This window comes from Thunnus thynnus, chromosome 11 (assembly GCF_963924715.1).
Source record: "Thunnus thynnus chromosome 11, fThuThy2.1, whole genome shotgun sequence".
Classification (NCBI taxonomy): Eukaryota; Metazoa; Chordata; class Actinopteri; order Scombriformes; family Scombridae; genus Thunnus; species Thunnus thynnus.
The window spans coordinates 4,211,652-4,235,848 of NC_089527.1; the positions used below are offsets into that span (position 1 = coordinate 4,211,652).

The following is a 24,197-nucleotide window of genomic DNA, read 5'->3' on the forward strand; positions in this document are numbered from 1 at the left end:
GAAATGCAGGTGTTCATGAGGGCTGGCCAAGATCACGTAGATAACGCCTCTGCTTTTCAACAGAGGAAGGACCCGTCAACATGACAAAGATCAGTGCTGACCACAGCAGAGCCTTGCAAACACTAGCTTGTTTCACAGAACATGCATGAACAAATGCTGATTTGAACTTCTACCAAAACATCTCTTAATCAAGAAACAGGAAACATGTCGAGCGTGGGCAACAAATCAACAAAACTGAAGTGAATCAAGTATTGTTTTCAGGTTTCCACGTGTCGTGGTCTCAACATGAATTAGCAGTGAAAAAAAACAGAGCCACTAATGTTCTGCTGTCTGAACACAGATTGATATCTGCTTCTTATTTTATGATGCATTTTAGAGGAATGCTTTCTGCTTCCTGCAAACTCACTAAAGCTTTGGCACCTAAAAATAGCTGCAAGATGCAAAAAAACAAAGATTAAGTATAATAGGAAAACACAAGCATGGGAAAGAATCACATGTACTACTTACTGTAAATGAAAATGATTTAAAAATGATTTTTCGTACCCCTTTGTAGTGTTGTGACTCTGTGGCATCGATACTGTGCTCCTCATATCCATCTGCTGATAAAGAAGGCAGACATGTTGGTATTATACTATGGCTTTTTACTGAATGAGAACATACTGTACGATAAATAGAGTATAATTTCTGAAAGCAGATTCATCTGACGTTTCCCCATAGTGCACTGTACATCTTGCAGCAATCAAATTTATTTCCACCTGGCAGAGCAAGTACAGCACAGGAAGGCAAGAGCAGGAACATTGTATGTTTTCAGCTGCTCTTTAGGAGAGCGTTTATGAGTGAGTTGCATTTCTACGTAATAGAAAGAGAAAGAGAGAGAGAGAGAGAGAGAGAGAGAGATAGAGAGAGGAGGGAGAGACTGGGAAAAAGAAAAGCTACAGAGAAGCAAAAGTTCAAGAATGAGCTGTTCAGATCAACAAATTAAGTGATGAATTTGACAGCTTATGCAGAATAACAACACAACAGATAAGGGTCATATACAGTTATTGAAACACTCTGTAATTTCCAGCATTACTTCATTTTATGGAAATTTGCCACATAAATAATCTCCAGAGAGAACATTCAGATATACACCAGCTCTAATGATAATAATAGTAATAATATTAACAAACTATACTAAGAGCTTGGTGATTCTCTATGACTAAAACTTCCCTGGCTCTGCTCTTGTACTCACCATATTCCAGTGGGAATGAAAGCTAGATGACCACTAACTGCACCAGTTAAACCAGAACTTTTTCCCAAACCACTGAAACCACTGCATGAGACACCCAAAGCTACAGAGTCTAACGGGTTCATTTTAATAATGTGATTTAACATAATGTAGTTTATTAATGATGATATGAAATGTTGAAATTTAATTTCAAATGACCCTGATTTATCATAAAAGACCATTCATGGTAAGATAACTTTGAGGATGACCACACACATGGCTGGATTAATTTATTTAGAGGCCGAAAAGCAAAGCATTAATTATGGGCCCCTGCTGACCTTTGTTAGTGGTAATCTGGTTAAACACAAATTAATTCAAGAATATATATGCACCTAGTAGACAGCCTTATTAAGATAGTTACAGTAAACGAAACAGGTAACAATGTAGGACCAGGTCTTTATCTTTTCAGTTCATAAGGTGGTGCATATTCCCAAACAACTTTGCATTTAATCAAATTACAACAAACCAGCTGACATAAGATGTATCTGGCGGCTTTTAGGGCCCCAAAGCTTTGCCTGGTTGATAATCCAGCCCAGACCACACAGACTCACAGAAAAGGAATCCAACTTTCTGAAAAATTTTTGCACAAATGGTATGCGTGCAGGATGATGAGTGTGGAAGCATACTTTAGGGCTGTGGATAGCAGAAAATGAATTCTTAGTATTGTCTCTCTATAATAGCTGATGATAAACTTCATGGAATAGCAGTACACACCAGTTTTATTATTTCTTTTAGGCTACTTTACCTCAAAAGCACATTGTTTTCACCAGAGGGAAAAAAAACCCTTATAATTATGAATTCCATATCTTACAAGTATGAGAAAAGATGACATAAAGTCAGACTCTCCTATGCAGACTCCTATAAACTAAAAGTCGCCAACACAGCTATCAAAATGTTCTTATCTAATATCTAAATGCTGTAAACAGGAAAACATTTTTTTCTAAAACTATGGGGGCACTGTTTTCACCAAAAGACCTATAAGTATGTGACACAGTATGATTAAAATGTTAACATTACAGCTGAGATTCCTATTCAGGTCACAGAATGTTATATTTAATAATTAAGAGATATTTTTCTAGCGATAATGAGATCTTTTCATCATTTCATTCTCTTCTTCTGTAGATTATGATTTGGTAAAGAAAGAAAGAATAAAAAGGTAAAAACTAACAAAGTATATTAAACTCAGTGGATATATCTGTCTGTCAACAATACCTAAACATTCCTGATGATAATTTAAATCAGTCTACTTACTGTGGACTTCAGGGTTGCTCTGTGTGTCATATTCATGGTGCTCTGAAAAAAAGGAGAGAAAAGATGGCTTATTTATTTGTGTTTCATTACCATTTCATGTAAATTATCCCAGAAATGGACTTGATTGTTTTAATAATCCTCTCACTGTTGTCTTACATAATGAAAATAAATGAGGTCAGGTTTGCAATTGTGCCATGCATTAACGATAATAAATAGCTAAGCAAACTGAGATAATTCAGGTAGTTCTTAGTTTCCACATAAAATATTAATCAAAAACAGAAGCAGCAGTAGTAGCATTAAGCTGAGGAGCAACAGTTAGAGTTAGCCAGCTAAACTCTCATGTGAACAAAAATGCAGTTGTAAGCATCAGTGTTACATCTCCCAGTGTGCACATATGACACCCTCCGAGCTTTGAGGGCCCGACGGACCACAGCAGCATACATACAGTAAAAACAGGACAGGATAAAGAATGTGTGTGTGTGTGTGTGTGTGTGTGTGTGTGTGTACAGTCATGCATGTTGAATTTAATCCAGGTGGTCACATGAATCTCTACATGTGAGGAGTTGCTGATTATTTCAAACATGATGCATCTGTTAACATACATATTTATGGCTGTGTTTCATAACTACAAGTTGCATCTGTGCACACTCTGCAAGCTGGATTCCACATAGATACACGTCGAACAAAAGTTTTGTTCTCCCTCCCTCTTTCTGTCTCTTTCTCTCCCCCCTGTCTCTGCAGGACTGGATCCTTCAATTCCAGGCACAGAATGGGAGACATGTGACTGGACGATCACAAGGCCCGCTGGGCTAAGCCAGCAAACCAACTCACTCTGTATCCCTTTCCAAAATCCTCGAGGGTGACTCAACGTAAGCAGTACCAGGAGTCTCGGCTGTCTCCTCATAATTCATTGATCGCCTGATGCTATGATCTCACTTGGAGACCCGCTGTGTATAATAATGCTCAAAGCTAACATACAGTGTGCCTCAAGGATATTTGTTTTATATGCTCTGGGTGTGGCCAGGGGATGTTAGCAATGCGTGAAGTTCATGAGCAACTTCAAAAAGAGAAGAAAAAGTGCTGGGAAGGTTTTAATGAAGCTTCATTCCATCACTGCATCAGACTTTAAACACGAGCAGCAAACATAAACAGGATCAGTCATCACATTAGTATCTCTGGTGATTATGTCCCCTGAGATGCAGAGAGTCTACGGGACAAAATCCTGACATTGGAGGGTCCAGGCCTGAAATAACTAGTCTGTGACAACAGCTATGAGGAGCCAAAGCCGGAAAAACAGGAAAGATGGAAGAGATTAAATCCCCCTGAAAGATTTGGCAGCCCCAGCTGATGACGGCTCACTATCTGAAAAAGAGATAGGAAACTTTATTTCTGTGATTCAGCGTCATAAAAATGAAGGGTCTTACAGACAGATGGGTGGCAAATTAACGGAAAGCACCAAAATAAATTTTATGACCACTATGAAGATATCATATTAATATTACTACTAGAACTATTATTGGAGAGTTGTATACATTGATATATGCTGCTTGGCATGGGCTTTTTATTGTGTAACAAGCTATTTATTCCATCTCGTATTATCTATAGAATATATGTTATATTACATAGTTGGATGTTTTAATTTATATATGGATGAACTGGATAACAGACCAATAAAGTAAGAAAAACGATCTGGTTGAGTGATCATTTGTGAAGAATGCAAATAATGGTAATAACTAAATAATCTGCATTATTATATCGATACTTTAGCATCAGGGCTCCTGAAAGTTTTCACCGTAGAAACAGCTACAGCAACACAAACTAAGCTAGCTGAGCTAGCTGTAAGCTAGTTAATGCCGAACATAACTTTAACACCAAAGACTGTCTTTTAAATCTGATAACTGTGGTGGATGGGGTTGTGTCAGGCTGTATGACCTCCTCAAATATGTGGACATGTGTTTCTAACTTTAAGAAATGTACAGCAGGCTGTGTGAACCAATCAGGATGGTTACTTTTTACTTGTATTTACTATAGCCAGCAACAGCAACCGGAAGTTAGGAGACAAATCTGAAACTGAACAGGCGAGAAAATGGGCGGGTCAGTAGCATCCATTATATCAATTATGTGTACATACTAGTCTATGCATACATGCTAATCTATAAAACAGACTTTATTAATATTCCAAACATACTGTATCTGCTACCACCTACTATGATCTGCATTTAAGATAACTGCAGTGTTGGTTTTTGCACATATATTTATACTTTGGGTGATGTATCAATAAAGTTTGATCTTTAGTAAAGTATTTTAGTAAAGTTTCGGGCCACCATGAGTTGGCAGAACAGCTTCAGTGATTCTTGTTATCGAGTCTGTGAACTCTACCGGAGGAATGAACGTCATTCTTACAAATGATACTCCTTCATCTGATGTGATGATGATGGTGAGCGCTGCCTGGTACGTTGCTCCCATAGGTGTTGAGACCTTGAGAAAGCATTTGGTCTGAGTCTCAGTGCATGACCTTGAAGAACCTACATTCTTTTGTTCATTGGATTATGTGGACTGTCTTCACTTACTTAGAAAAATGCAGAAGAGTATGACTCTTGAATTTGAAATTGAAAACTGACCCAATTCACACATGTGATGCACTTGTCATGGTGATATTTTGCCAACTTGAAGAAGCCAGAGTGTGATTCAAAAGGCAACATATTTTTGATGCAGTAACAGTATAGCATGCAGCTGTTGAATCTCCTTGAAGCCTTTCATTTATTGGGGATTTCTTATGGTAAGCCCAAGCAGACTTCCAGCAGTGCTCTGTGACTCTGGCTGATTCAACTTCTGACCTGCAGCACCTCCAGAGGGCTCGAGAAGAAATCAGTGGAACAGATGGAAATTTGTGAAGGTTCAAAGTAACCTTGACCTGGGAGCTGACATTCTAGCATGTTTGTAACCTTTGATTTGCTTCACATTCATACAGACATTCCCACTTGGCAGCTGCCCAGAAAAAACAGTTTTTGACTGTTAGCTGCTGAGTAGCTTCAATCAGCTGGTGAGGTTTAATCTCTTTGCTGAAAGGCCATCATGACAGTATTTGTGAAGTAACCCCCATACAGATTTTCACAGAAGGATCCAGGATTGAAACATTCCAGACACAAGCATTTTCACAGGCTGTTATTTCACAAGCATTATATCTTAGGGTACGAATGTGTTTGAAAAACCTCTCAAACCTTTAAAAAAACAATTTTAACACACTGTTACATTTATTTTCTAAACAGAAAACTGCCCACAAAGGTGTCTTGATATTAAAATTCACCTCCAAGGTCATCTGGAGAGCAGTCATGTTCTCCACTGAGCCTTTTGAAGAGTGATCGCATCACCTTGGCGCTACCGAAGCGCTTGAACCGGGCACGGACGTTTTCATGGAACCACTCCAAAGTGCCGATCTTGAGGACCCTGTTAGAGGAAATGAAAGGGACAAAAAAGAAACTGATGAATTCATACACAGACTAGATGAATTAGAGAAAATACCTGTGGGAATAGAAACATTTCAAGGACTGAACACCTTGTTTGTCAAACATAGCAGGAGCAAGATATTACTGACACAGAATATGGTATGGTATGGAGTATGATGTATTTTTTGTGTGCAGGATTAGCATGAGATGCACAGCATGATATTTTCCAGACCCTGGCTGAACTCGGGGGAAAATGTCTTTTCAGTACTCAGCCCCATCTGAGCAAACAACAGTATAAAGGTTACATATGGAGCTGGAACAAGATGGATGTATTGAATTATATACAGAGCTTGAAGAATGGAGCTGAAGGAGGAAATTACATTTGCCAAAGCGTCCATCAAATATGGTGTATGCAAGACCCTGACCCTCTTAATGGTGATAGATTATAAGTTGCTTTGGACAAGATCTTTAGCTAATGCATAAAATGTAAACGCTTTCATGTACACAGGGACCAGAGAAGCACTTTGTTTGAGGTATTTAGTAATGTCTTGTGTTCGTTAGTTTGTGTTTGTTATTCATTTTACCCAAACTGAGCATGCTTAGGCTGCTTCAGAAATGCATGATTCACATACTGTACTGTAAATATTCAGTTTTCAATTGACATCCCAAGTAAAAGTATTTGTCCACTAGCTGCTGAAAAGCTCATAAATGTAATCATCAAGTCCCCTCACACTCACATACACATCAGCAGTTTATATTCTTCAGTTTGTTCTTAACATCTTTTTTTAAATCAACACTTTTACACTGAAAAACTCCAGCGATTCTCTCACCTAGACTGTAGTTTGCTGTCATTTTTCATCACACTGACTAATATCAAAATTCCATCAACAACTTTACATAAGATCCTAATGGTGCAATGGATGTGGATCCACTATATAAACAGCATGACTTCATATTTATTCACTTTTGATTAAAGAAAAGAGAGAAAGGTTATGGAGTAAAAACCACAGGGGAGCTATTATCCAGTACATTTCAGCCAAGCCAGATAGTTCAACAACTCTCTAAAACAGTCCTGATAGATCAGTGGGCCCCCAAATTAATCCCAAGAGCACCAGAAGTATCATTTTCAATTTATTCAGAGCCAGAAAACATTCACAAGTTATTTTGCATTCTTTTAGGAAGGTTAAAGGAAGGTTAGCAAAGATGACCAGTTTAATGCCAAAGCCACAGCAAAGGCAGCATCACAACTGAAGTACAAAATGCCATGGATTAAAAGTCATCCTTTCCCAGTCTTGGGGTTGGGACCCTATAAGAGGTCACCAGATATGCAAATGGCCTCTCACAAAGTTGCATTATGTTGACCCTCAAACTTCATGAATCTTGACTTTCACAGTACTTGGCTCTGAATTGAATGTGTAGTGAAATAAACAAGCCTTTCTGTGGTGCATGGTAAAATACCAAGCTGGCAAGACGTTTGACTGAGTGACTCATTCAACTGTTATGTGATCTTTGGTTTTGCCAGCCACCACCATCCAGCAGCTGGTTGAGATTTCATGCAAACAAAACCTACATGGATTTTGGAAGAGTTTGGAGCACCGATGGATTGACCAAAAGCGTCATGGCACACTTTAAAACTCATGGTTTCAAGCTCTTAGATGTGTGGAGGTGGATTTAGTGCTTTAGTACTGGTCCAGGCTGGATGTGGCAGATGAGATGAGACAACACCCCTGACACAGACAGCACTGAGACATTTGTTGACACCATGTTGTACTTTAGGACTCTTAAAGACCTCCTCCACTCAAAAATGTTTGACACTAAAACGCTGTTTTCACATTCATCTGGTGAAGTTGGAAAGTTTCTCTGTGCTCTTCTTAAATCTGAGTTGAAAGTGTGTATCTACAAGCATGATTTGAGACATCACAACAAGTTTAGAACAAATTGTGGTTCAATATTCAACTTACAAAAGTGTGATGTGGAAACTTGAAGCCTCCAGTGCACATACACTGACAATGGACTTCTCTTAGGTAGGAGACATCTTGAATCCAGCACTGAAACTTTAAACTTTGCATTTCATAGATTCTCAATCTTTCAATGACAGAGAAGATTAGATGTATTTTAACAGTTATTTTTTCAAGGTAATTCAACTTTTAACACATATTTTATATGTCTAAAAAGTCATGGGGACCTTTAAGTAGCATAGACATAAAATCTCTGTTTGTAATTAATAAAGTATCAGATATCAAAGAAATGTGGTCTCCTAAGCCAAAAAAGTTTGGGTACCTCAGATTTAGGGGTGATATTTTTAGTGTACAGTGATCCTAAAGGACTGAACTAAAGCACTGTGCACCATGGCTTGGAAGATATGAGGCACTTTAAAGTCTTGCTCAGATTGAAAATGAGCACAATCCAGGTTGAAAATGGTGGGTTAATGTAACCAAGCAAACAATTCGAACTGTGGACATTGCGGTTGTGTGGTATGCACCCTGACCACCGAGGCACCCTGAGATCCACAGATTTTTTGGCGAGACTTTGGAGCTGGCGTTATTTTGATTCACTTCAGGTTTCATATGTTTAATTTGTCATTTCCTACCTGGCCATGCGACAGGGATCACACACCCAGCCATGCTCCTTCTTGTTGTAACGACTGCAGGACTTGCAGACGTACAGCTGGCAGTCTAGACACTGACGCTTGCTGTTGACCAGGAACTTGAAGGGCTCGAGACAGCGAATACAATGAGACTCAGTCAGGCTGGTCTGGTTCCCCAACAGCTCTCTCTTGGTGTCTTCCTTCTCAATCTTGGTCTTCAGCTCCCTAAGGAAGAGAAAGAGGGAAAGCATGGTTTAACAAGTGCACACAATTATTCTTCTAGATAAATGATTAGGTAAGTGACAGAGAGAGAGGCGAAGTAAAGGATACATACACTCCTTAGAAACACTGCACTAAAATGATGCAAAGCCAGTGAAACCACCAAGAAGCAAAAGAAGGCAAAAGAACAAAAATACTCTTTTGGCAAACCTTCTTTCACATCTGGTGTCATATAAACAGCAAAAGCTACACAAATGGCTCCTATCATTTAGCTCTATCTCTCCAGAGAGAGATATTACAAGAGCTCGGGGCCAAAAACATGCCATCATGTCTTTGTGCATTTGTGAATAGGCAGATCATATATTAAAAAGCATGCAACAACAGAAGAGATTAAATGTATTGTCTTGTAGTTTATCTGCTGAACTCTGCAGGCAAAAGGGGATGCATTTCACACAATCCATACAGCAACACACAAGAGTATCCTAAATTGTCTTTGTAGTGGGATTTGTGGCATTTACACTGATTATTTGCAAATGGCCTTTGACCAATGTCTGTATTTCACATTGAAGCATGGCTGATTACTGTAAATCTACTTCTAACTCATATTTCATATAGTAGTACAGAAGATATGAATGTGGCTCACAGATGGAATAACAATTCTGCTCTGCTATAGTAAATCATGTTTTTGAATGCTCATCTGTAGACAAGAGCTTGTTTTCTATCAGAAACTGGCTCAAAACAGGGTTTTGCCATAAATATCCGAAACTCAGAAGATCATTTACAGTGTTGAAATTTGACAGATGATGCACATAAGTGTTGAGCAGATGGATAATCATGAAATAGCTCCAACATGAAACTCGCCCTGAAATTGGATACTGGCGTTATTACATTTCTGTTTATGTACAAATTAAACAAAAAAGATAAATTGTGTAAATAATACAGTTTTAGAGTTAGAGATGTTTCTCCCTGACTCCAGTCTTTGTGCTAAGCTAGGCTAACCATGTCCAGCTCTGTACCTCACACTCAGACATGAGATTGATCACTCTACTCATCTCACTCTCAGAAACAAAGTTGTCTTAGAATACATCTGAAAGTGAATTTCTAACTTTTTACTCAATTTATGTTTTTAGCGTTTCTTTAAACAGAGATTTTATGAGCTGGCTGACAAATATGTGTGAAGAAATGGTTGTCAGTATATGGATGGCAACACATGGCTTCATTTTGGCAACTGTATGTAAATATTATGTCAGCCTTACATGGAAAAGTCAGCAAAGACAGAAAATGCTACAGTGGCTGTCCAGGAAACATTTTGTTATGGTTATTTGGATAAATGGGATATAGCTTCATTGCATTTTGCCTCCTGATTTTTGACTCTGAGCCTCCGAATCGGCTTTTTAGTGTCTCAAAAATAGTGCAACTTTTTCTCTCTTGAGTGACACACAGAGACGAATGCATGCTTTTATTCCCAGTAGACTGGACTATTGTAATGGTTTCCTACCTGGTCTACCCCAAAAAGTTATTCATCAGTTACAATTGCAAACTCTGCTGCTCAAATGCTGACTGGTACCAGAAGAAGAGAACATCAAACCTGTTCCTTACACTGGTTTCCTGTCAGTTTACATATTGATTTTAAAATTCCTTTACTAGTTTTTAAAAGCACTTCCTGGTCTTGGTCCACCCTACTTGTCTGAAATGCTTGCAATGTATAAACCAGGACTCTCAGGTCATCTGGAATCTTTTAGTGGCTCCAAAATGCAGGACAAAAACTTTTAGTGAGGATCTGAGAGCAGCTCAAAGTATTGATGTCTTTAAATTTAAAACCTCTTTAGCCTGGCTTTTGATTAGAATATTTTATGGGCATTATTTATTTTATTTAATCATCAGTTTTATTGTATTCATGTTTTATTCCCCCCTAACTATTTTTATTTGCCATTGTCCTTTATCTGTTTTATCTACTTCTTATTTTATTTTAATGAATTTTACTTTTTTTTTTTTTTTTTTTTAAGTTTTTCTTGTGTGTGTTTGTCTCAAATAGTGTTTACTGTTTACATTTGTACAGAAATTTCTTTGAAAAGTACATTTTTTATTGAACTTTTTTCAAAAGATTAATTTTAGGAATGTCTTTTAGGAATGAGACAAATTGCTCTCGATGCTGAAATTGCACATTGCAATAAATGCAGCAATATTAGTAAAATTCTACTCAAAGGCTTCAAGAAGTAAAGCCAAATCCTTGAAATTCAAACAAACACATCTTTCCTTGCCTCTCTATGACTTGGCGGCTGCACACACGTGTGTTATGAATAAGGTCATTGCTTTGAGTCAAACCGTTCTATTCAGCAAAGCAAACTTGTGCTGATTGTTGGAAAAGTAACAGCCTCACTCAGTGCTGGGAGATGCTGACAGTAGGAGAAAAGGAAAAATTCAGATAACAAGTCCCAAATGTCACACAGCGTGGGTGGAGTCTGGCAAAACACTCACTGAGGGATGAGAAGATGCTTATTGTTTATTAAAGCTTTTTTATGCCATGCTTTTTAAATTATAGCCCAGTATAAATAGGATACTTTGTAAATATCCCATAACCTTTTGCAGATACAGTTGCTGGCCGTTAGCGATGTGATTTAAAAGTAATATCTGTTAAATCCACCCTCCTCTGAAACATCAAATCCCACAGATCTGGTATACAAGATGCTCTTCTATGATTCAAATAAGATGTGTGCTGTAGGCAACTTCCAAGCCTTCCAAGCACTGATACATGGCTGGCAAGGCTGAATATCAAAGGCAACTGCAATGACTTACCAAGAAGTGGCCTCGAGTGGCGCCTTATGCAGTCAATTAATGTGATGATAGACACTTTTCACAGCAGAGATTTTGACTTGATTGTCAAAGCAGGAAAAACACAGTTGTAAATAATAACATTAACAATGACTCCATTCCATTAATTGTCCCAGTAAGCCATTTCAGTGAGTGAGCATGCACAGTACCAGGACTGCCCTGGAACTGTCTCTTCTAAATGCAGTGCAGACCTCATTTATGTTATTAATTCCACATGTGCTTTTCCTGCTTTGACAAGTCAAAATGTCTGCTTTGAAAAGGGTCTTTTAATGTGATGAGCTGTAAAGGTCTTTTTTTTTTTTTATTGCTTTCTATCCGCTGATGAAGGCCACAAGATGTGATTGAAAACTCTGGAATATTTCCAGTAAGTGGACCTCATGCAACCAAATTTTTAAGAGGATTTTGTCTTTTTTGATTTTGCCTACATCATTGTTTCACAGTTTTGCACTCACAATATGCTGTAATAAATATACACCATTAAAGCAGAGGGATCCATTTTTTGTCGATTTTGGGGGCAACGTACTGAGCTGTAAACACTGACATGTTATCACTTAGTTGTTGATACAGTATGTCAGCAAACAGTTACACATCCAGCAGACACAGAGAAACATTAACATGCATTTGGAGTCTTGTGCCTGGCCATCTGATGAATGTAAGTCCAATATTTTCTCTCCTTTTAATTATTTTTCAATTCAGTTCAATTCAAAATACTTTATTTGTCCCTCAAGGGGCAATTTGAAGCAAGCAAATTTGCAAAGTACACATATGCAGTTCATTCACACACAGAAAGACACTAAAAATGCAAATATGACAGTGTTAGAAAGAGTTAAAATACACAAGGATTAACAGAGGTTAAAGGCACATCAGTCTATAAATGGTAAACTGACCAGGTCTAATGGCTTCTGGAATAAAACTTCCTTCTGTTTGTTTCACATACAGGTTATGTAAAACACATTCCTGATAGCCTTGGGTTGAAGCAGTCATAGAGGACCTTGATAACCTCATATGCTTTGTTGAGAAGGTTAAAATACTTTCAATAAAAGAGGAAATAAAATGTCAATATTCTCTGTTCCACTCCAGAGGAGTTTAGTTTACATAGGCAGTACAGATGCTGCTGAGCCCTTTTCACAAATAACATCTGTATTTTCATTCCCTCAATTTGTAGGTCTGGACTGGATTTCAACACTTAAGCCATGAATGACTGGTGGAAGACTGTTTGTATGTTTTAGTGAGATTACCGCTTCTTTAGTTTTGGATACGTTTAAGTCTATTTAGCTTCTAAATGGTCCACTATGTTCACCAGCTAATTTTATACTTTGCCTCTCTAATGTTTTGTGCTGAGTAGGTAGTGTATGGTGGACTTTTAGGGTGTTTTCTCTGAAAACAGTTGCCTGTTGCTGCTGGAAACAAGGTTGATCGGAGTAGTGAGAGTGAACCAAAACAATAAAGTTGCAGGCCAAAAAAGCAAAGAAAAAAAAAAGAAAATAGCTGAAAGGTGCTGAAAGACTGCACAGAGCTGAACACTGCAGAGTTGGATGACAATTACTGCAAGCAACACCTTTCAAATTATCGATAGTTGCATTTGTAAATCTAAAACCTCTTCATGTGCAGCAGAGAATTTATTATTGACAATATGCAAATTAGGGCGAGGACGTACATTTATGGACATATAAGAATTATGGATTCTAGAAACTGCACAACATCACTGTGAATGACATCTCCAAGAAAGCAAATGTGACTGTATGTTACAATTCGCCTTATATAAGATTATACAATGATTATAAGCATTTATTGAGCAGCCTGATAAATACTATAGTGTATTCTGACTCTTAACATACAACAGGCTTTTACTCATTTATTTTCCTTTGTTCATAAAGAAAAAAAAAGTTCTAGACCTTATTATCGACTGGAACACTTTAACATATCTTCACTTTCTTTGTTATTTGATTAAAACCAGGTTGAGTTTTTGCTTAAATAGCAAAACTCAGGAATCTGAGTGCGGCGGCCAGACATTCACGTCTTCACAGACAGCTGTGAGGACCTCAGTAAGAGTGTTCCCATACATGGTGATCTTCTCTCAATGTCCGTTCAAACAAATCAAACACTCTCTAGTGTAGCTGCTTTCCATTTCATACTTACCCCAGTTTGAGCTGGTACGGTGGTCTTTTGTCTTACAGTAACGTCATTATGTCTCATTCTCTTTTTTGCTCATTACTTAAAACTGCTGACAAGTTATAGAGAATGAGAGAGAGGTAAAAAGAGAGGCTGATGCAAACTCTGGTACAAATAGAAAAAGGGTTAGGACTGAAATGTTATAGTTTCCAGATTAAAAACCCTGCAGAGTAAGACTGATGACTTAATTTAGGTTTCTGTCTTATTAGAGATTATTTTCATTGCTGTTCAGGAAGCTCTGCTGAGAAAGCTGTACATTTAAGGGTATGATCTTCAATAGATTAAGTATTTAGGGTTAGTGTGTCTCTGTTGAGATGTTTGAATATATAGGATATTAAGAAAGCTTTGTTATACATAATGGTGAAGTCAAAATGCAATTTTTTAAATGGTGAATAACAGAAACAGCACAGGAGTAGAATACAGCTGTGTTTAAAAATGTAATGCAATGCATCTTTGATTTTTTGGCTACTTGGGGGCAGCAGAACAACCTATAAACACAACACTAACATATTATGATGACTGCCGTGTTAGCAAACATTTAGCTCTTTGTGTGTCATTTGAATCATTGTTTATATAAAAATATTGATTAATGGAGTTTTAAATTACGATTATGATTAGTTATATGAAATCATGTGACAGTTTGTAAAGACTTAAAGGTATACTATGCAGGATTTGTTGGTTGGTGTGCGTAATACAGGGCGAGCTGAGAGCAGAGTGACAGAGAGAGAGAGAGAGAGAGAGCAGTGGTCGAGCAAGCTAGAGAGTGAATGAAGAGAGTGAGCGGTGCTGGGGGAACAAAACTGTGAATCACACAGACCTGCAGCTCTTTATACATCCATGACACAGAGACAGAGAGAAGAGCGGAGGAGAGAGACGGAAACAGCGATGTAACCTGGTTGCTAAGCTACAAGTCCCGACTTCACACCCTACGTGCTGTTATTGGGTGGGGGCTACACACCCGCGGCCCAAAGGTTGACGCCTAGAAACGTCCTGAACACAGAAAAACAACAAAATAACAAAACACAGGCAGAGGGCAGAGTCTCTGTAGATACACTGCCACATACTTCTAGTGGGTCATAAGTGACGATAGAGAGGGATTACTTTTGTTTGAGTCTATACATTGTTTTTTTAGGTTAAGCAAGAAACCAAAGGCATGTAAAAACTAACTTAAATAAATTAACACTCTGGTAGAGGAGGTTTTTGACAAGACACACAAAATGTAGAAACTTTACTGTCCTCTTTTATTTTGCTAAGGCAAGCCAAAGTCCAAATTATTGCCAAAATAAGTTTTTTCACTTTATGAGCCACAGGATTTAGGCGTGACAGTTTTGTATGTAAACCACATGAAAACCCGTACCTTTTTATAGATTGTACAGGCCTTGGATGAAAACAATAGTTGCCTAAGCAGCAAACAACTTCTCATATAAATGGAAAACAAATAGCTAGAGAAGAACTTTGGCATGTGCTGCAACCTAAGTGGTGGAAATTGAAGGACAGTGTTGTCCTTTGTGAAGGAAGCTCACATAGAGACAAAAACTATCTGCATGACACAACTCCTCAGCCAGCTCTTGGGGGGGGAATCTTCATGAATAAACAGCAAAACTAAGTCACTTTTGGCTTAGTTTAATGAATTTCTTGCTCAGGTGACTTGCACAGAAGACAGTGTTTCACACATCTGATGTATATTGTTAAAGATTTATATTTAACTTTGGAATCAAGAAACATTTGCCAGTTGAATATCAAACTCTGACTCCCTCCATCCATTGTTTCTTTGAAAATACAAGCTAGACACAAGAGGGTTCCAGTGATAATGCGAGTAAATCTGTATAAATGACCCTTTCATCATGCAGACAGGCAAAAGCAACATTTGTGGAATTCAAAAATAGTCTTGTTATAAAATGATTCAAGCCTGAGACCATAACAGTCCAGGAATAAGCAAGGAATCAATTTGTCTGAGATAGTTATCTTAGAAAAATATTTCAGAAGCTAGTTGTCAGAGATTCGTCATATCAAGATAGACCTTAGCTTTTTAATCTTAGTTTTACCTGACAAGTCCTCAAAATAAAACAAATATCAATGTGTAATGTGAGAGGTGTCACTCGTAGTGATGAACCTACAGAGAATTATCAGTGACTCTGCAGCTCCCCTCAGCTTTACAGGCTTTATAGTGAGTTTTAGCTCATTGTTTAGCTTTCTGGCTACAACTTAACTGTTTGGGTTCACTCGCAGCACTCTCATAGTGTCAGGCAGCTGTTTTCAGAGAAAACACTCTAAAAACCTACTGTACATTACCTGTTCAGCACCAAATGGCAAACAGACACAGTTAGCAGCTAGTTGCAGAACATAGCAGAGCATTTAGCAGCTAAAGAGGCAAATATATCCCAAAGGAGTTGGTGGAGACCAAAAGCAAAGCTAAAAGAGAGTGAATAGTGGACTTACATTCACCAGGTAGACAGAAACACGACAAATGAATGATAATGTTGTTCTGTAACTGCTGTTGTACTCACAACTTGCTTCTGCTGCCCCCAAGTGGCCAAAAAATCAGGTAATGCAGGTTTAGGGTTAAAGGATTTATGGGTGGAAATGGAAAACGAACAGCCATATTGTGTGTTAAACACAATATGGCTGTCATATATGACCGATTTTGTAACGTGAGTCATACAATGTATGACAGATAAGAGATACATATCGCAGGTGTAAATCTTGCTTCAACAGTGTTCCACTGAATCAAGAAAAAGTAATCAAGTAGTCAAATAAGAATAAAAAAAGCAATGACTGTCCAGCTTACTTTTAATGGAAGTTCATGATGTTGAAGGGCAGTCTAAAAAGCATCCGAAGCACTGATAGTGAGTTAAAAGTCCTTTATTAATACATGGATGTGCACATTGTAGGTGTAAATCTTACTTCAACAACTTTCCACTGAATATTTTCTATATTTTGTGGACTATCCTAACTATTCTAAAGGGACTACTAATGCTTCAACTGTGTCATCTACAGCCAAGGACAAGGGGAAATCCCATCTAAAACTTTCTTCCTCCCTCAGCCTATCTAAATCATTCATCTGTCAGTATTGCCAAAAAGACATGTGAGCAGTAGCTCAGTGAGTTAGGAGCAATTGACTGAATCATCTGTTGATGACGTGCAGCAAGTTAGTCTAGCCTTCAGGAATAGAGTACAGTATGTAATTTCTGCTTAGTGCTACTAAATTTAAATCAAACAAATTGGCTGATCAGACATCTTCTTTCAATATAAAACCCAGCAGATAACCAATTATCTGGCACCGCAGGCTTTGATGACAGGATGTGATTACTGGCTCACCGTGAAAGGTGAAAGTCTTGTTGTGTTTAGGCTGATGTGATAATATGATGGCGTAAAGTGCAGTGATCAGCCATGTGAAACAAATACTGGACTGTAATTCCATTCAAGTGGACATTTTGTGTCTGGCCTACTGAAGTATGTATGAGCAAAACTAACTTTTGAAAGAAGAAACTTATTCTTACAAATGAAAGGTTGAATTCATAAGCAACAAAGCACACAGCTGCTGTAGATTCAGGGTTTCTGCAGTTACAGCTTTGGTCTGTCATGACCATTAACTTATGATAGCTAATGATAGCAAATTTGAGCAAACATTAGATATTGATATTAGAAATCAGATATTAGATATTGTTCTGCACCATAGACTATATATAAGGATGGATGTAGTGAGGTGTGACTTCACCCATTGGTTTAAATTGGAGCCAGTTTGAAGCCCAGAGCTGCAGCTTATGGTCGGTGCCATATTTTCCATTTGGAGCCAGGACCTTCCAAATAAGGTATTACCTTTCACGCTCTCGAAACACGCCCCCCCCCCCCCCACGAATGCTAGTTTATTGTTAGCTACTTCAGCTAAATTGTGCTAACAGGACAGGTATTATTGTAATCAAACCTTAAATTTACCAAAATATTGCAACAATAGTCGACTCAGTGCGAGTCCCGCTGTCAATCACAGCTGTCAATCACTACCCACACGGCAGACATCAAACCCACTATAAGTCCTCAAATCTTATTAACAGAGAAGAATTCATCTTCTAGAAACAAGTCTTTATAGGATTTCATGGCAATCCATCCAGTCAATAGTTGAGATATTTCAGTCTTGATCAAAGCGGTGGGCCGACTGACATTGCCAACACCAGAGCCACGCTGCTAGCATGGCTAAAAATTCCACAACTTTGTTTACGCTGCTGAAAAGAACACCTAAGTAATCAAGTGTACTGCTAGATGGAACATTCAATTTGTTATAAATGTATTAAAGATCTTTTTAGAACAACCTTTTTTCTATGCCGTTTCCAGGAAATTTTGCCATTTAGTATATTAACTCAGAAAAAGGTACCTCTTTATAATCATTCTGTGAAAACCGAGGTGAAACAAAATAACATGCAATTGCATACAATTTCTGACTCTACAGAAAAGAGTATAATCTTACGATAATCTTAGATTTATAATCCTGAATTCAGAGAAAGGGCGATTAAAGGAGCAGAATTACCACAACTGGTAGAGATTTAACATTTAAACTAAGAAGCCCACTTCCCACAATATATTAAACCAGATTACAGTGAGAAATGCTGCATTATATACATGCGACAGCTGAAATATATGATATAAATGTATGGTTTACATAACACTATGAAGTGGAATTTAATAGAGTACAATTATTTGTCTGATTTGATGTACTATAATGGGGTTAGGGTAAGAATTTAAATTGTAAATGCATAATAGACAAAACATTCATCTATTTATAGATAATTCTTAAGGGGACATAACATGTTTTTTGTGAATTTCTGTCATTTATAAGGTCAGATGTCTATGTTAAACATAGTCAAAGTCAAAAGCCAGGGCTTCTGTCTGCTCTGAACCACTGATTCATTATAAGCACTGGATACAGTCACGCTTCTCAGCCTTGCTTTCAATTTTTCCCGGTGGCCACTTGCAGCGAGTTGCAGCGAAAAATTCCCTTGCGGCCCAAAAAGCATTTTCCCATAGACCACTTTTATAAAAGACATGTCTGCAAAATAGTTGACAGGACACCTCCAACTGCAAACAAGGTCAGCTGTGACTCTTTCTATTGTGAATTTTTGATCCATGGAGGTTTTATATTTGTAAAACCTTCCTTGAGCCGAGAAAAGTGATTTGAAAGTCTATGGGCTGAGCAGGGACTTGCAGAGTTCAGTGGGCCACATACCCCTCGAAGTAAACCTGGAAGCTAGAAAATGTTTTGGTGTATGTACCAGGTGAGCAACTGGACTAAATTGCTCACCTGGTCTAAATAGACGCCATTTTCAGTCCAGTATCCAACTCTTATAATACATCCATGCTCTTTATTCACTTTGTTTGCAAAGGTACCTCTATTTCCACCTCGTGATGACATCGGATCATTCGCGCATGCCCATAAACAGCTGTCTACTTTGTAGTCTTTGTTGCTAAGGTTGTTGCTAAGGTTGTTCCATGAGTTGTTCATGTTGTCCACTCACTAATTTCAGATCGGATTCAAGCTTGAACATGTGCAGTTGTCAAATTTCCATTGTGAGTAAAGAGCGAGAAAAGAAATTAAATCCTACTACTGTCGTCTGCAGAGGAGCAGCTTCGGGAAGCTAACCAATCAGAACAGAGAGGGCTCATCAGAATGGGGGCCTTAAAGAGACAGGAGTTAAAACAGCCTGTTCCAGACAAAGGCTTAACTGAGGCGCTGCATAAAGGGCCAGGGCCAGTATAAGATAAATAAGGAGTTTTATAAACTGTCAATCATGCAAAGATATTCCAGTAGAGCCCAAGAATAAACATATAGACCTGGAAATGTGCATAACATGTGCCCCTCAAGCAAATATGTTTCATCACTGCTTGCGTTTTATAAATGCCAACCCCCAAGAAACTAGAGTTTGAAGTCCCCCCCCCCAAGAAAAAGAATAAGGACAGGGAATCCACAGTGAGCATTAAAGAGGTGGCTATCCGTCAGATAGCTGAGAGGCTCATCCATATCAAATTGAAATCAAACAGAAAATTGCAGTCTTATTAACTCACCCAAGCCTGTCTTCCTCTTTCTTCCTTAGGTCAAAATCTCGCTGGACGACTTCCCACACATGTTTGGCCTCCTCATCTGTGAGCTTGGAAAGATCCAGCTTCTTGCCTGTAGTGGCGCCAGGCATTATTCTGAATTTGATGCCTGTGAGCTGGTAGTCTGCCGGGCGTAGGGCTACAGTTTGGAAACATAAAATACAATTGTGTTTAGAGAGGTATAAGCAACAGGGGAAGGATTTAAAATGAATACTAATATTTAAAGATCCCCCCAGACATGTTTTAAGACCTATAAAAATACTCAGCTTTGAAAATTAATTTGTGTCTGATATGTTTTTTCTATTAAAAAAAAACTTAAATTACCTGGTGAGAAATTCTTAAAATGAAATTCTTCCTCATTAAAAAATCCAGAATCTATAAATATGTAAATATTGTTCATCAAGTTTAACTGTTGGACACAAGATGTCTCCTACTTCACTGGAATGTCCATTCTCAGTGTTTGTGCACTGTTTCCACATCACACTTAGTTGCATACTGGACCATAATTGGCTCCAAACTAGTTGTGGTGTCACAAATCATGCTCGTAGGTACACGTCTTAAACTGAGATTTAAGGTGAGAACAGAAAAATGTTCCTGTTAGCAGATGAATGTGAAAGCAGTCGTCTAGTGTCAAACTCTGCACATCCATTATTCTGCAGAGTGAAGCTCAAACATCCAACTGAAGGAACAAAAAGTAAAACAGATTTTTGGGTAGAGTGACTTAAGGATGAACTGCAAAACAACAAAATGTAGAAAATAGGTCACTTAAAATGAGGTCACTTGCATTCTTTTTCCAAATAACTCATCAGTTTTGCACTGCCAACAATTTTATGCAACATTAGGCGCAGAAGTTCACAACATGAGCGTTCATCAGTTGATCTGGGATAGTCATGTCACGGTCCTGATGCAAACTCACGTGCCGTTAGAAAGGCTGGAAATAGATTTCTCACTGGGGAATGAATTTGATACACAACTTTCTGAAATGTAAAGTTTCACTGAACTTTGAACTTTTTAACAGAACACAAAGACAATTTATCAACAGTCAAAAAAGTCCCAGTTGACATTTACTTCCCACTGAATTAATTTCCTCTCTACTTTGATTTTGTTGTAAAAAAAAATAACACTGTGAAATTTAAGAACTGGTTTGGATTTTTTCAGTATATTTTTTCAGTACTCACATGACACATTGAAAGAGTTTTTAGTCACATTAGTCATTCCTCCTCTCCCTTCCTAGTGTGACTCCACTATATAAAAGCATTGACATATTTTCTCATAAAGTTGTTGTGGCAAACTTGTAAGCAAACAGTTGTATATTTACATATCCAGCAGATATGGAGCAACTTCTGCATTCATTTTAAGTTGTGTTTCTGCCAAACATTTGCTCTCTTTTTAGTGTTGTTTTTGTCCACACCAACGCCTGAGGGAAATATCTGGCTCTTGAGCCGCTAAATGCTCTACTTCATCAAATGTTCATCAGCTAGTCACTAACTGTGTCTGTCTGCGGTTTGGTGCTGGGCAGGTAGTGTACAGTGGATTTTTAGAGTGTTTTTGCTAAAACAGCTGCCCACTGTTCCTGGAAACTATGATGATGACAGCAGTCAGACTGAACAAAAATAGTAAAGTTTTGTACTGTAAAACAAGATGAAATATGCTAAAATGCTCCATAGAGCTGAGGTGGACTGCAGAGTTGGGTGATAATTTTATGTGTGTTATTCACTATTCACTAGTTTTCCCCTTTACACATAATAATCTGATTATTGCAGTTATTAACAAGGTTTTATTACATCGCAACAGTGCTTTTGTTGTTCATAGGGTCCTTGAAAACAACTCTAAATGTTCCAAAACTGCCCTCTGACCTCACACCCCTCTGGTTACAATTTAGCTAAATTTGATTAGAGCAGCTATAATCGATATTTTTTATAATAACAATGTATGAAACATGAATGTAAGAGGCGTGACTCGTAGAGATGAACCAACCCCTCAGCTTTATGGAGCTTGTAGTGAGTTTCAGCTCACTGTTTAGCTGTCTGGCTGCAACTTTACTGTTTTGGTTCACTCTCAGTGCTCTCATAGCATTGTTTTTGGCCACAGCAGGCAGCTGTTTTCAAAGAAAAACCTCTAAAAAGCTACTGTACACTACTTGCTCAGCACCAAATGCCAAACTGACACAGTTAGCTGTAGACTAGCTGGTGAACATAGTAGAGCATTTAGCAGCTAAAGAGCCAGATATTTCCCTCAGGAATTGGTAGAGAGCAAAAACAGAGCTAAAAGAGAGTGAATATTGGACTTCTGGATGTGGAAATAATTAAGTATTTGCTAACAAGTTCAACATATCAACCTAAAAGGTGATGATATGTCAGTGTTGTGTTCACTACTTGTCTCTGCTGCCCCCAAGTGGCCAAAAAAATAGTTAATGCAGGTTTAAAGTTCACCCTGACCATCCACCCTGACCTCCTTGTATAACTATGAAGTGGTCACTTATAAAAAGCCTAAACACATTTCCTTTCTATTCAACATTTCAACAATCAACAAATGCAGCGGTTTATTGTTGAGGATAATGTCTTTTCTTATTTGGTGTACCTTCACTGACTGTCAGTCTTGCATGCTGCTGTTCTCTCCAAACAAAGCAGATCAGAATAATAGTATAGATCAAGGGTCAGTGACTGGGAACACTGGTCAGGAGAAGATGTTTCCTCTCTGCCACATGCATCTGTCCTGTGATCTGGGAAAGTTTGGCACAGTTCAACCCTCACATTGCTGAGGGATTATAATCAGGTCTCTGTTAAATGGAGTCTACCCAAATTTTTCACATGGTCCAATTTTGTAATTCATTGGTTTCAGAGGATGAGGTAACGCTGTACAAGCTGACACAGCGATGCACATACGCACACACACCTCCACACACACAGACAACCAATACAACTAACTTGCACATAAACACTCAAGTCTCACAAAATCGGGGAGGAGTAAAAGAGTGTTCAGGAACATTACTTAATTGTCTTGTTTTTCACAGGCCGAGTAAAAAAACTCCAATGAACGGGTAGCCTAATCTAATTTCTGTTTCTGCAAGCGCGCACTAATGTTAAAAACAAGTACGCAAGTTTGACAGAGAAACAAGAAGTTCCATCTAAAATTTCCAGCTCTATAAAATATTGTGGACAACTTTCTCACAGTTAAACTCACACACTAGAACAGCCAAGCAGTGTACATGTATTTGTTTAGCGGGTGTTAGCAAATTGGTATCTTGCTCTGTTGTATTAAGGGACCATTGAGAAAACAAGCACTTTAAAATAATACTCCTTACGGTGTTTTAGTCTTTGTTCCTAAGCCAATAAAGTCTTAACTTTATAGCATGTGGTCTATTGTCCGCATCAAATCTGCTGTTGATACACAGAATTCAACAGGTGCACAATGGAAGGGCTACTTGTGTTTGCAAAAGGAAGGTACAGCTTGATAACAGGCACTGAGACACAAAAACTTGGAATAATTACAATTAAAATTAAAATTGATTAATTAAAATAAATAAAAAAAATTCTTACTTTATTCCAATTCAAACCACATTACATGCTCCTATATGAGGTTTAGATGTGGCAACTTTGGCTACCTTTGAGCAGATTTAAGAGAGAGAGAAAAATAAAGTACTGTATGTGGTATTTGCTTTAAAAACTAATAAGTTGGAACACTGTCAGACTGGTAGTTGGTCCAATGACATTTAAGCAGCACAAATCTCATATGAGAAGAATCAACAGAATTAAAATACAGCACAGTCGGGATACAAACATATGTAGGCATTAACATCTCATTTTCATCACTTGACATCCTGAGGAGATCAATGACAGATGCGTTGCATATAACTTACCTTGTTGACTGAGTAGCCTCCAGGCAGTATTTCCTCTGAAAGCACTCCAGGCTGACTGCAGGGCAAACTAAGTAGCAGACAGCAATGCTAATCACATGTCTAGTTAACCAGGAGGAAGAAAAAGGCTGGGAGACAAGCCTCCTCTCCGCCTTCCTTGACTTTACTTCAAAGTATCAGGCTGTGTGCTGTGTCCCCCCTCCAACCCCCGGCCTCATTCAAGTGTTATTAGTGATATTGTAACTACTATTAGTTTGCATGTATGATAAATGATAAATTGGAAATTAAGCGGTTTGAAAGCAATAATTTTGGGTATTTCATCGCTTGGAGAGTATCCAAGTGTGCAGTGATCATGAGGTTATGTCGAGGCCAGTTGGGCTTAACTCCCCAGTCACATGTCATGGATCCTACAGTATGTTACAGGAGGTGGTGATGCATGACCTCAGAGCAATTCACTCACAAGTGACACCTTTTCATTAG

At 38.2% G+C, this 24,197-nt stretch overlaps 1 protein-coding gene across 2 annotated transcripts in view; it reads right to left on the minus strand.

Annotated features, from left to right (window-relative positions):
• Positions 1 to 23,770, minus strand: part of mlphb (melanophilin b) — a 43,504-nt gene extending 19,734 nt beyond the window's left edge. The window contains exons 1-6 of one of the 2 annotated variants that reach the window (XM_067602898.1): positions 23,721 to 23,770; positions 19,829 to 20,000; positions 8,555 to 8,776; positions 5,826 to 5,965; positions 2,519 to 2,560; positions 544 to 599 (exon numbers count right to left, since the gene is read on the minus strand). In XM_067602898.1, coding sequence (XP_067458999.1) covers positions 544 to 599; positions 2,519 to 2,560; positions 5,826 to 5,965; positions 8,555 to 8,776; positions 19,829 to 19,953 — 585 coding nt within the window. In that variant the 5' untranslated portion in view covers positions 19,954 to 20,000; positions 23,721 to 23,770. Of the gene's footprint in view, positions 1 to 543; positions 600 to 2,518; positions 2,561 to 5,825; positions 5,966 to 8,554; positions 8,777 to 8,885; positions 8,931 to 19,828; positions 20,001 to 23,720 lie in introns of those variants that run through there. The other variant, XM_067602897.1, reaches the window with a different exon arrangement.
• Between the last annotated feature and the right edge of the window lie 427 nt (positions 23,771 to 24,197).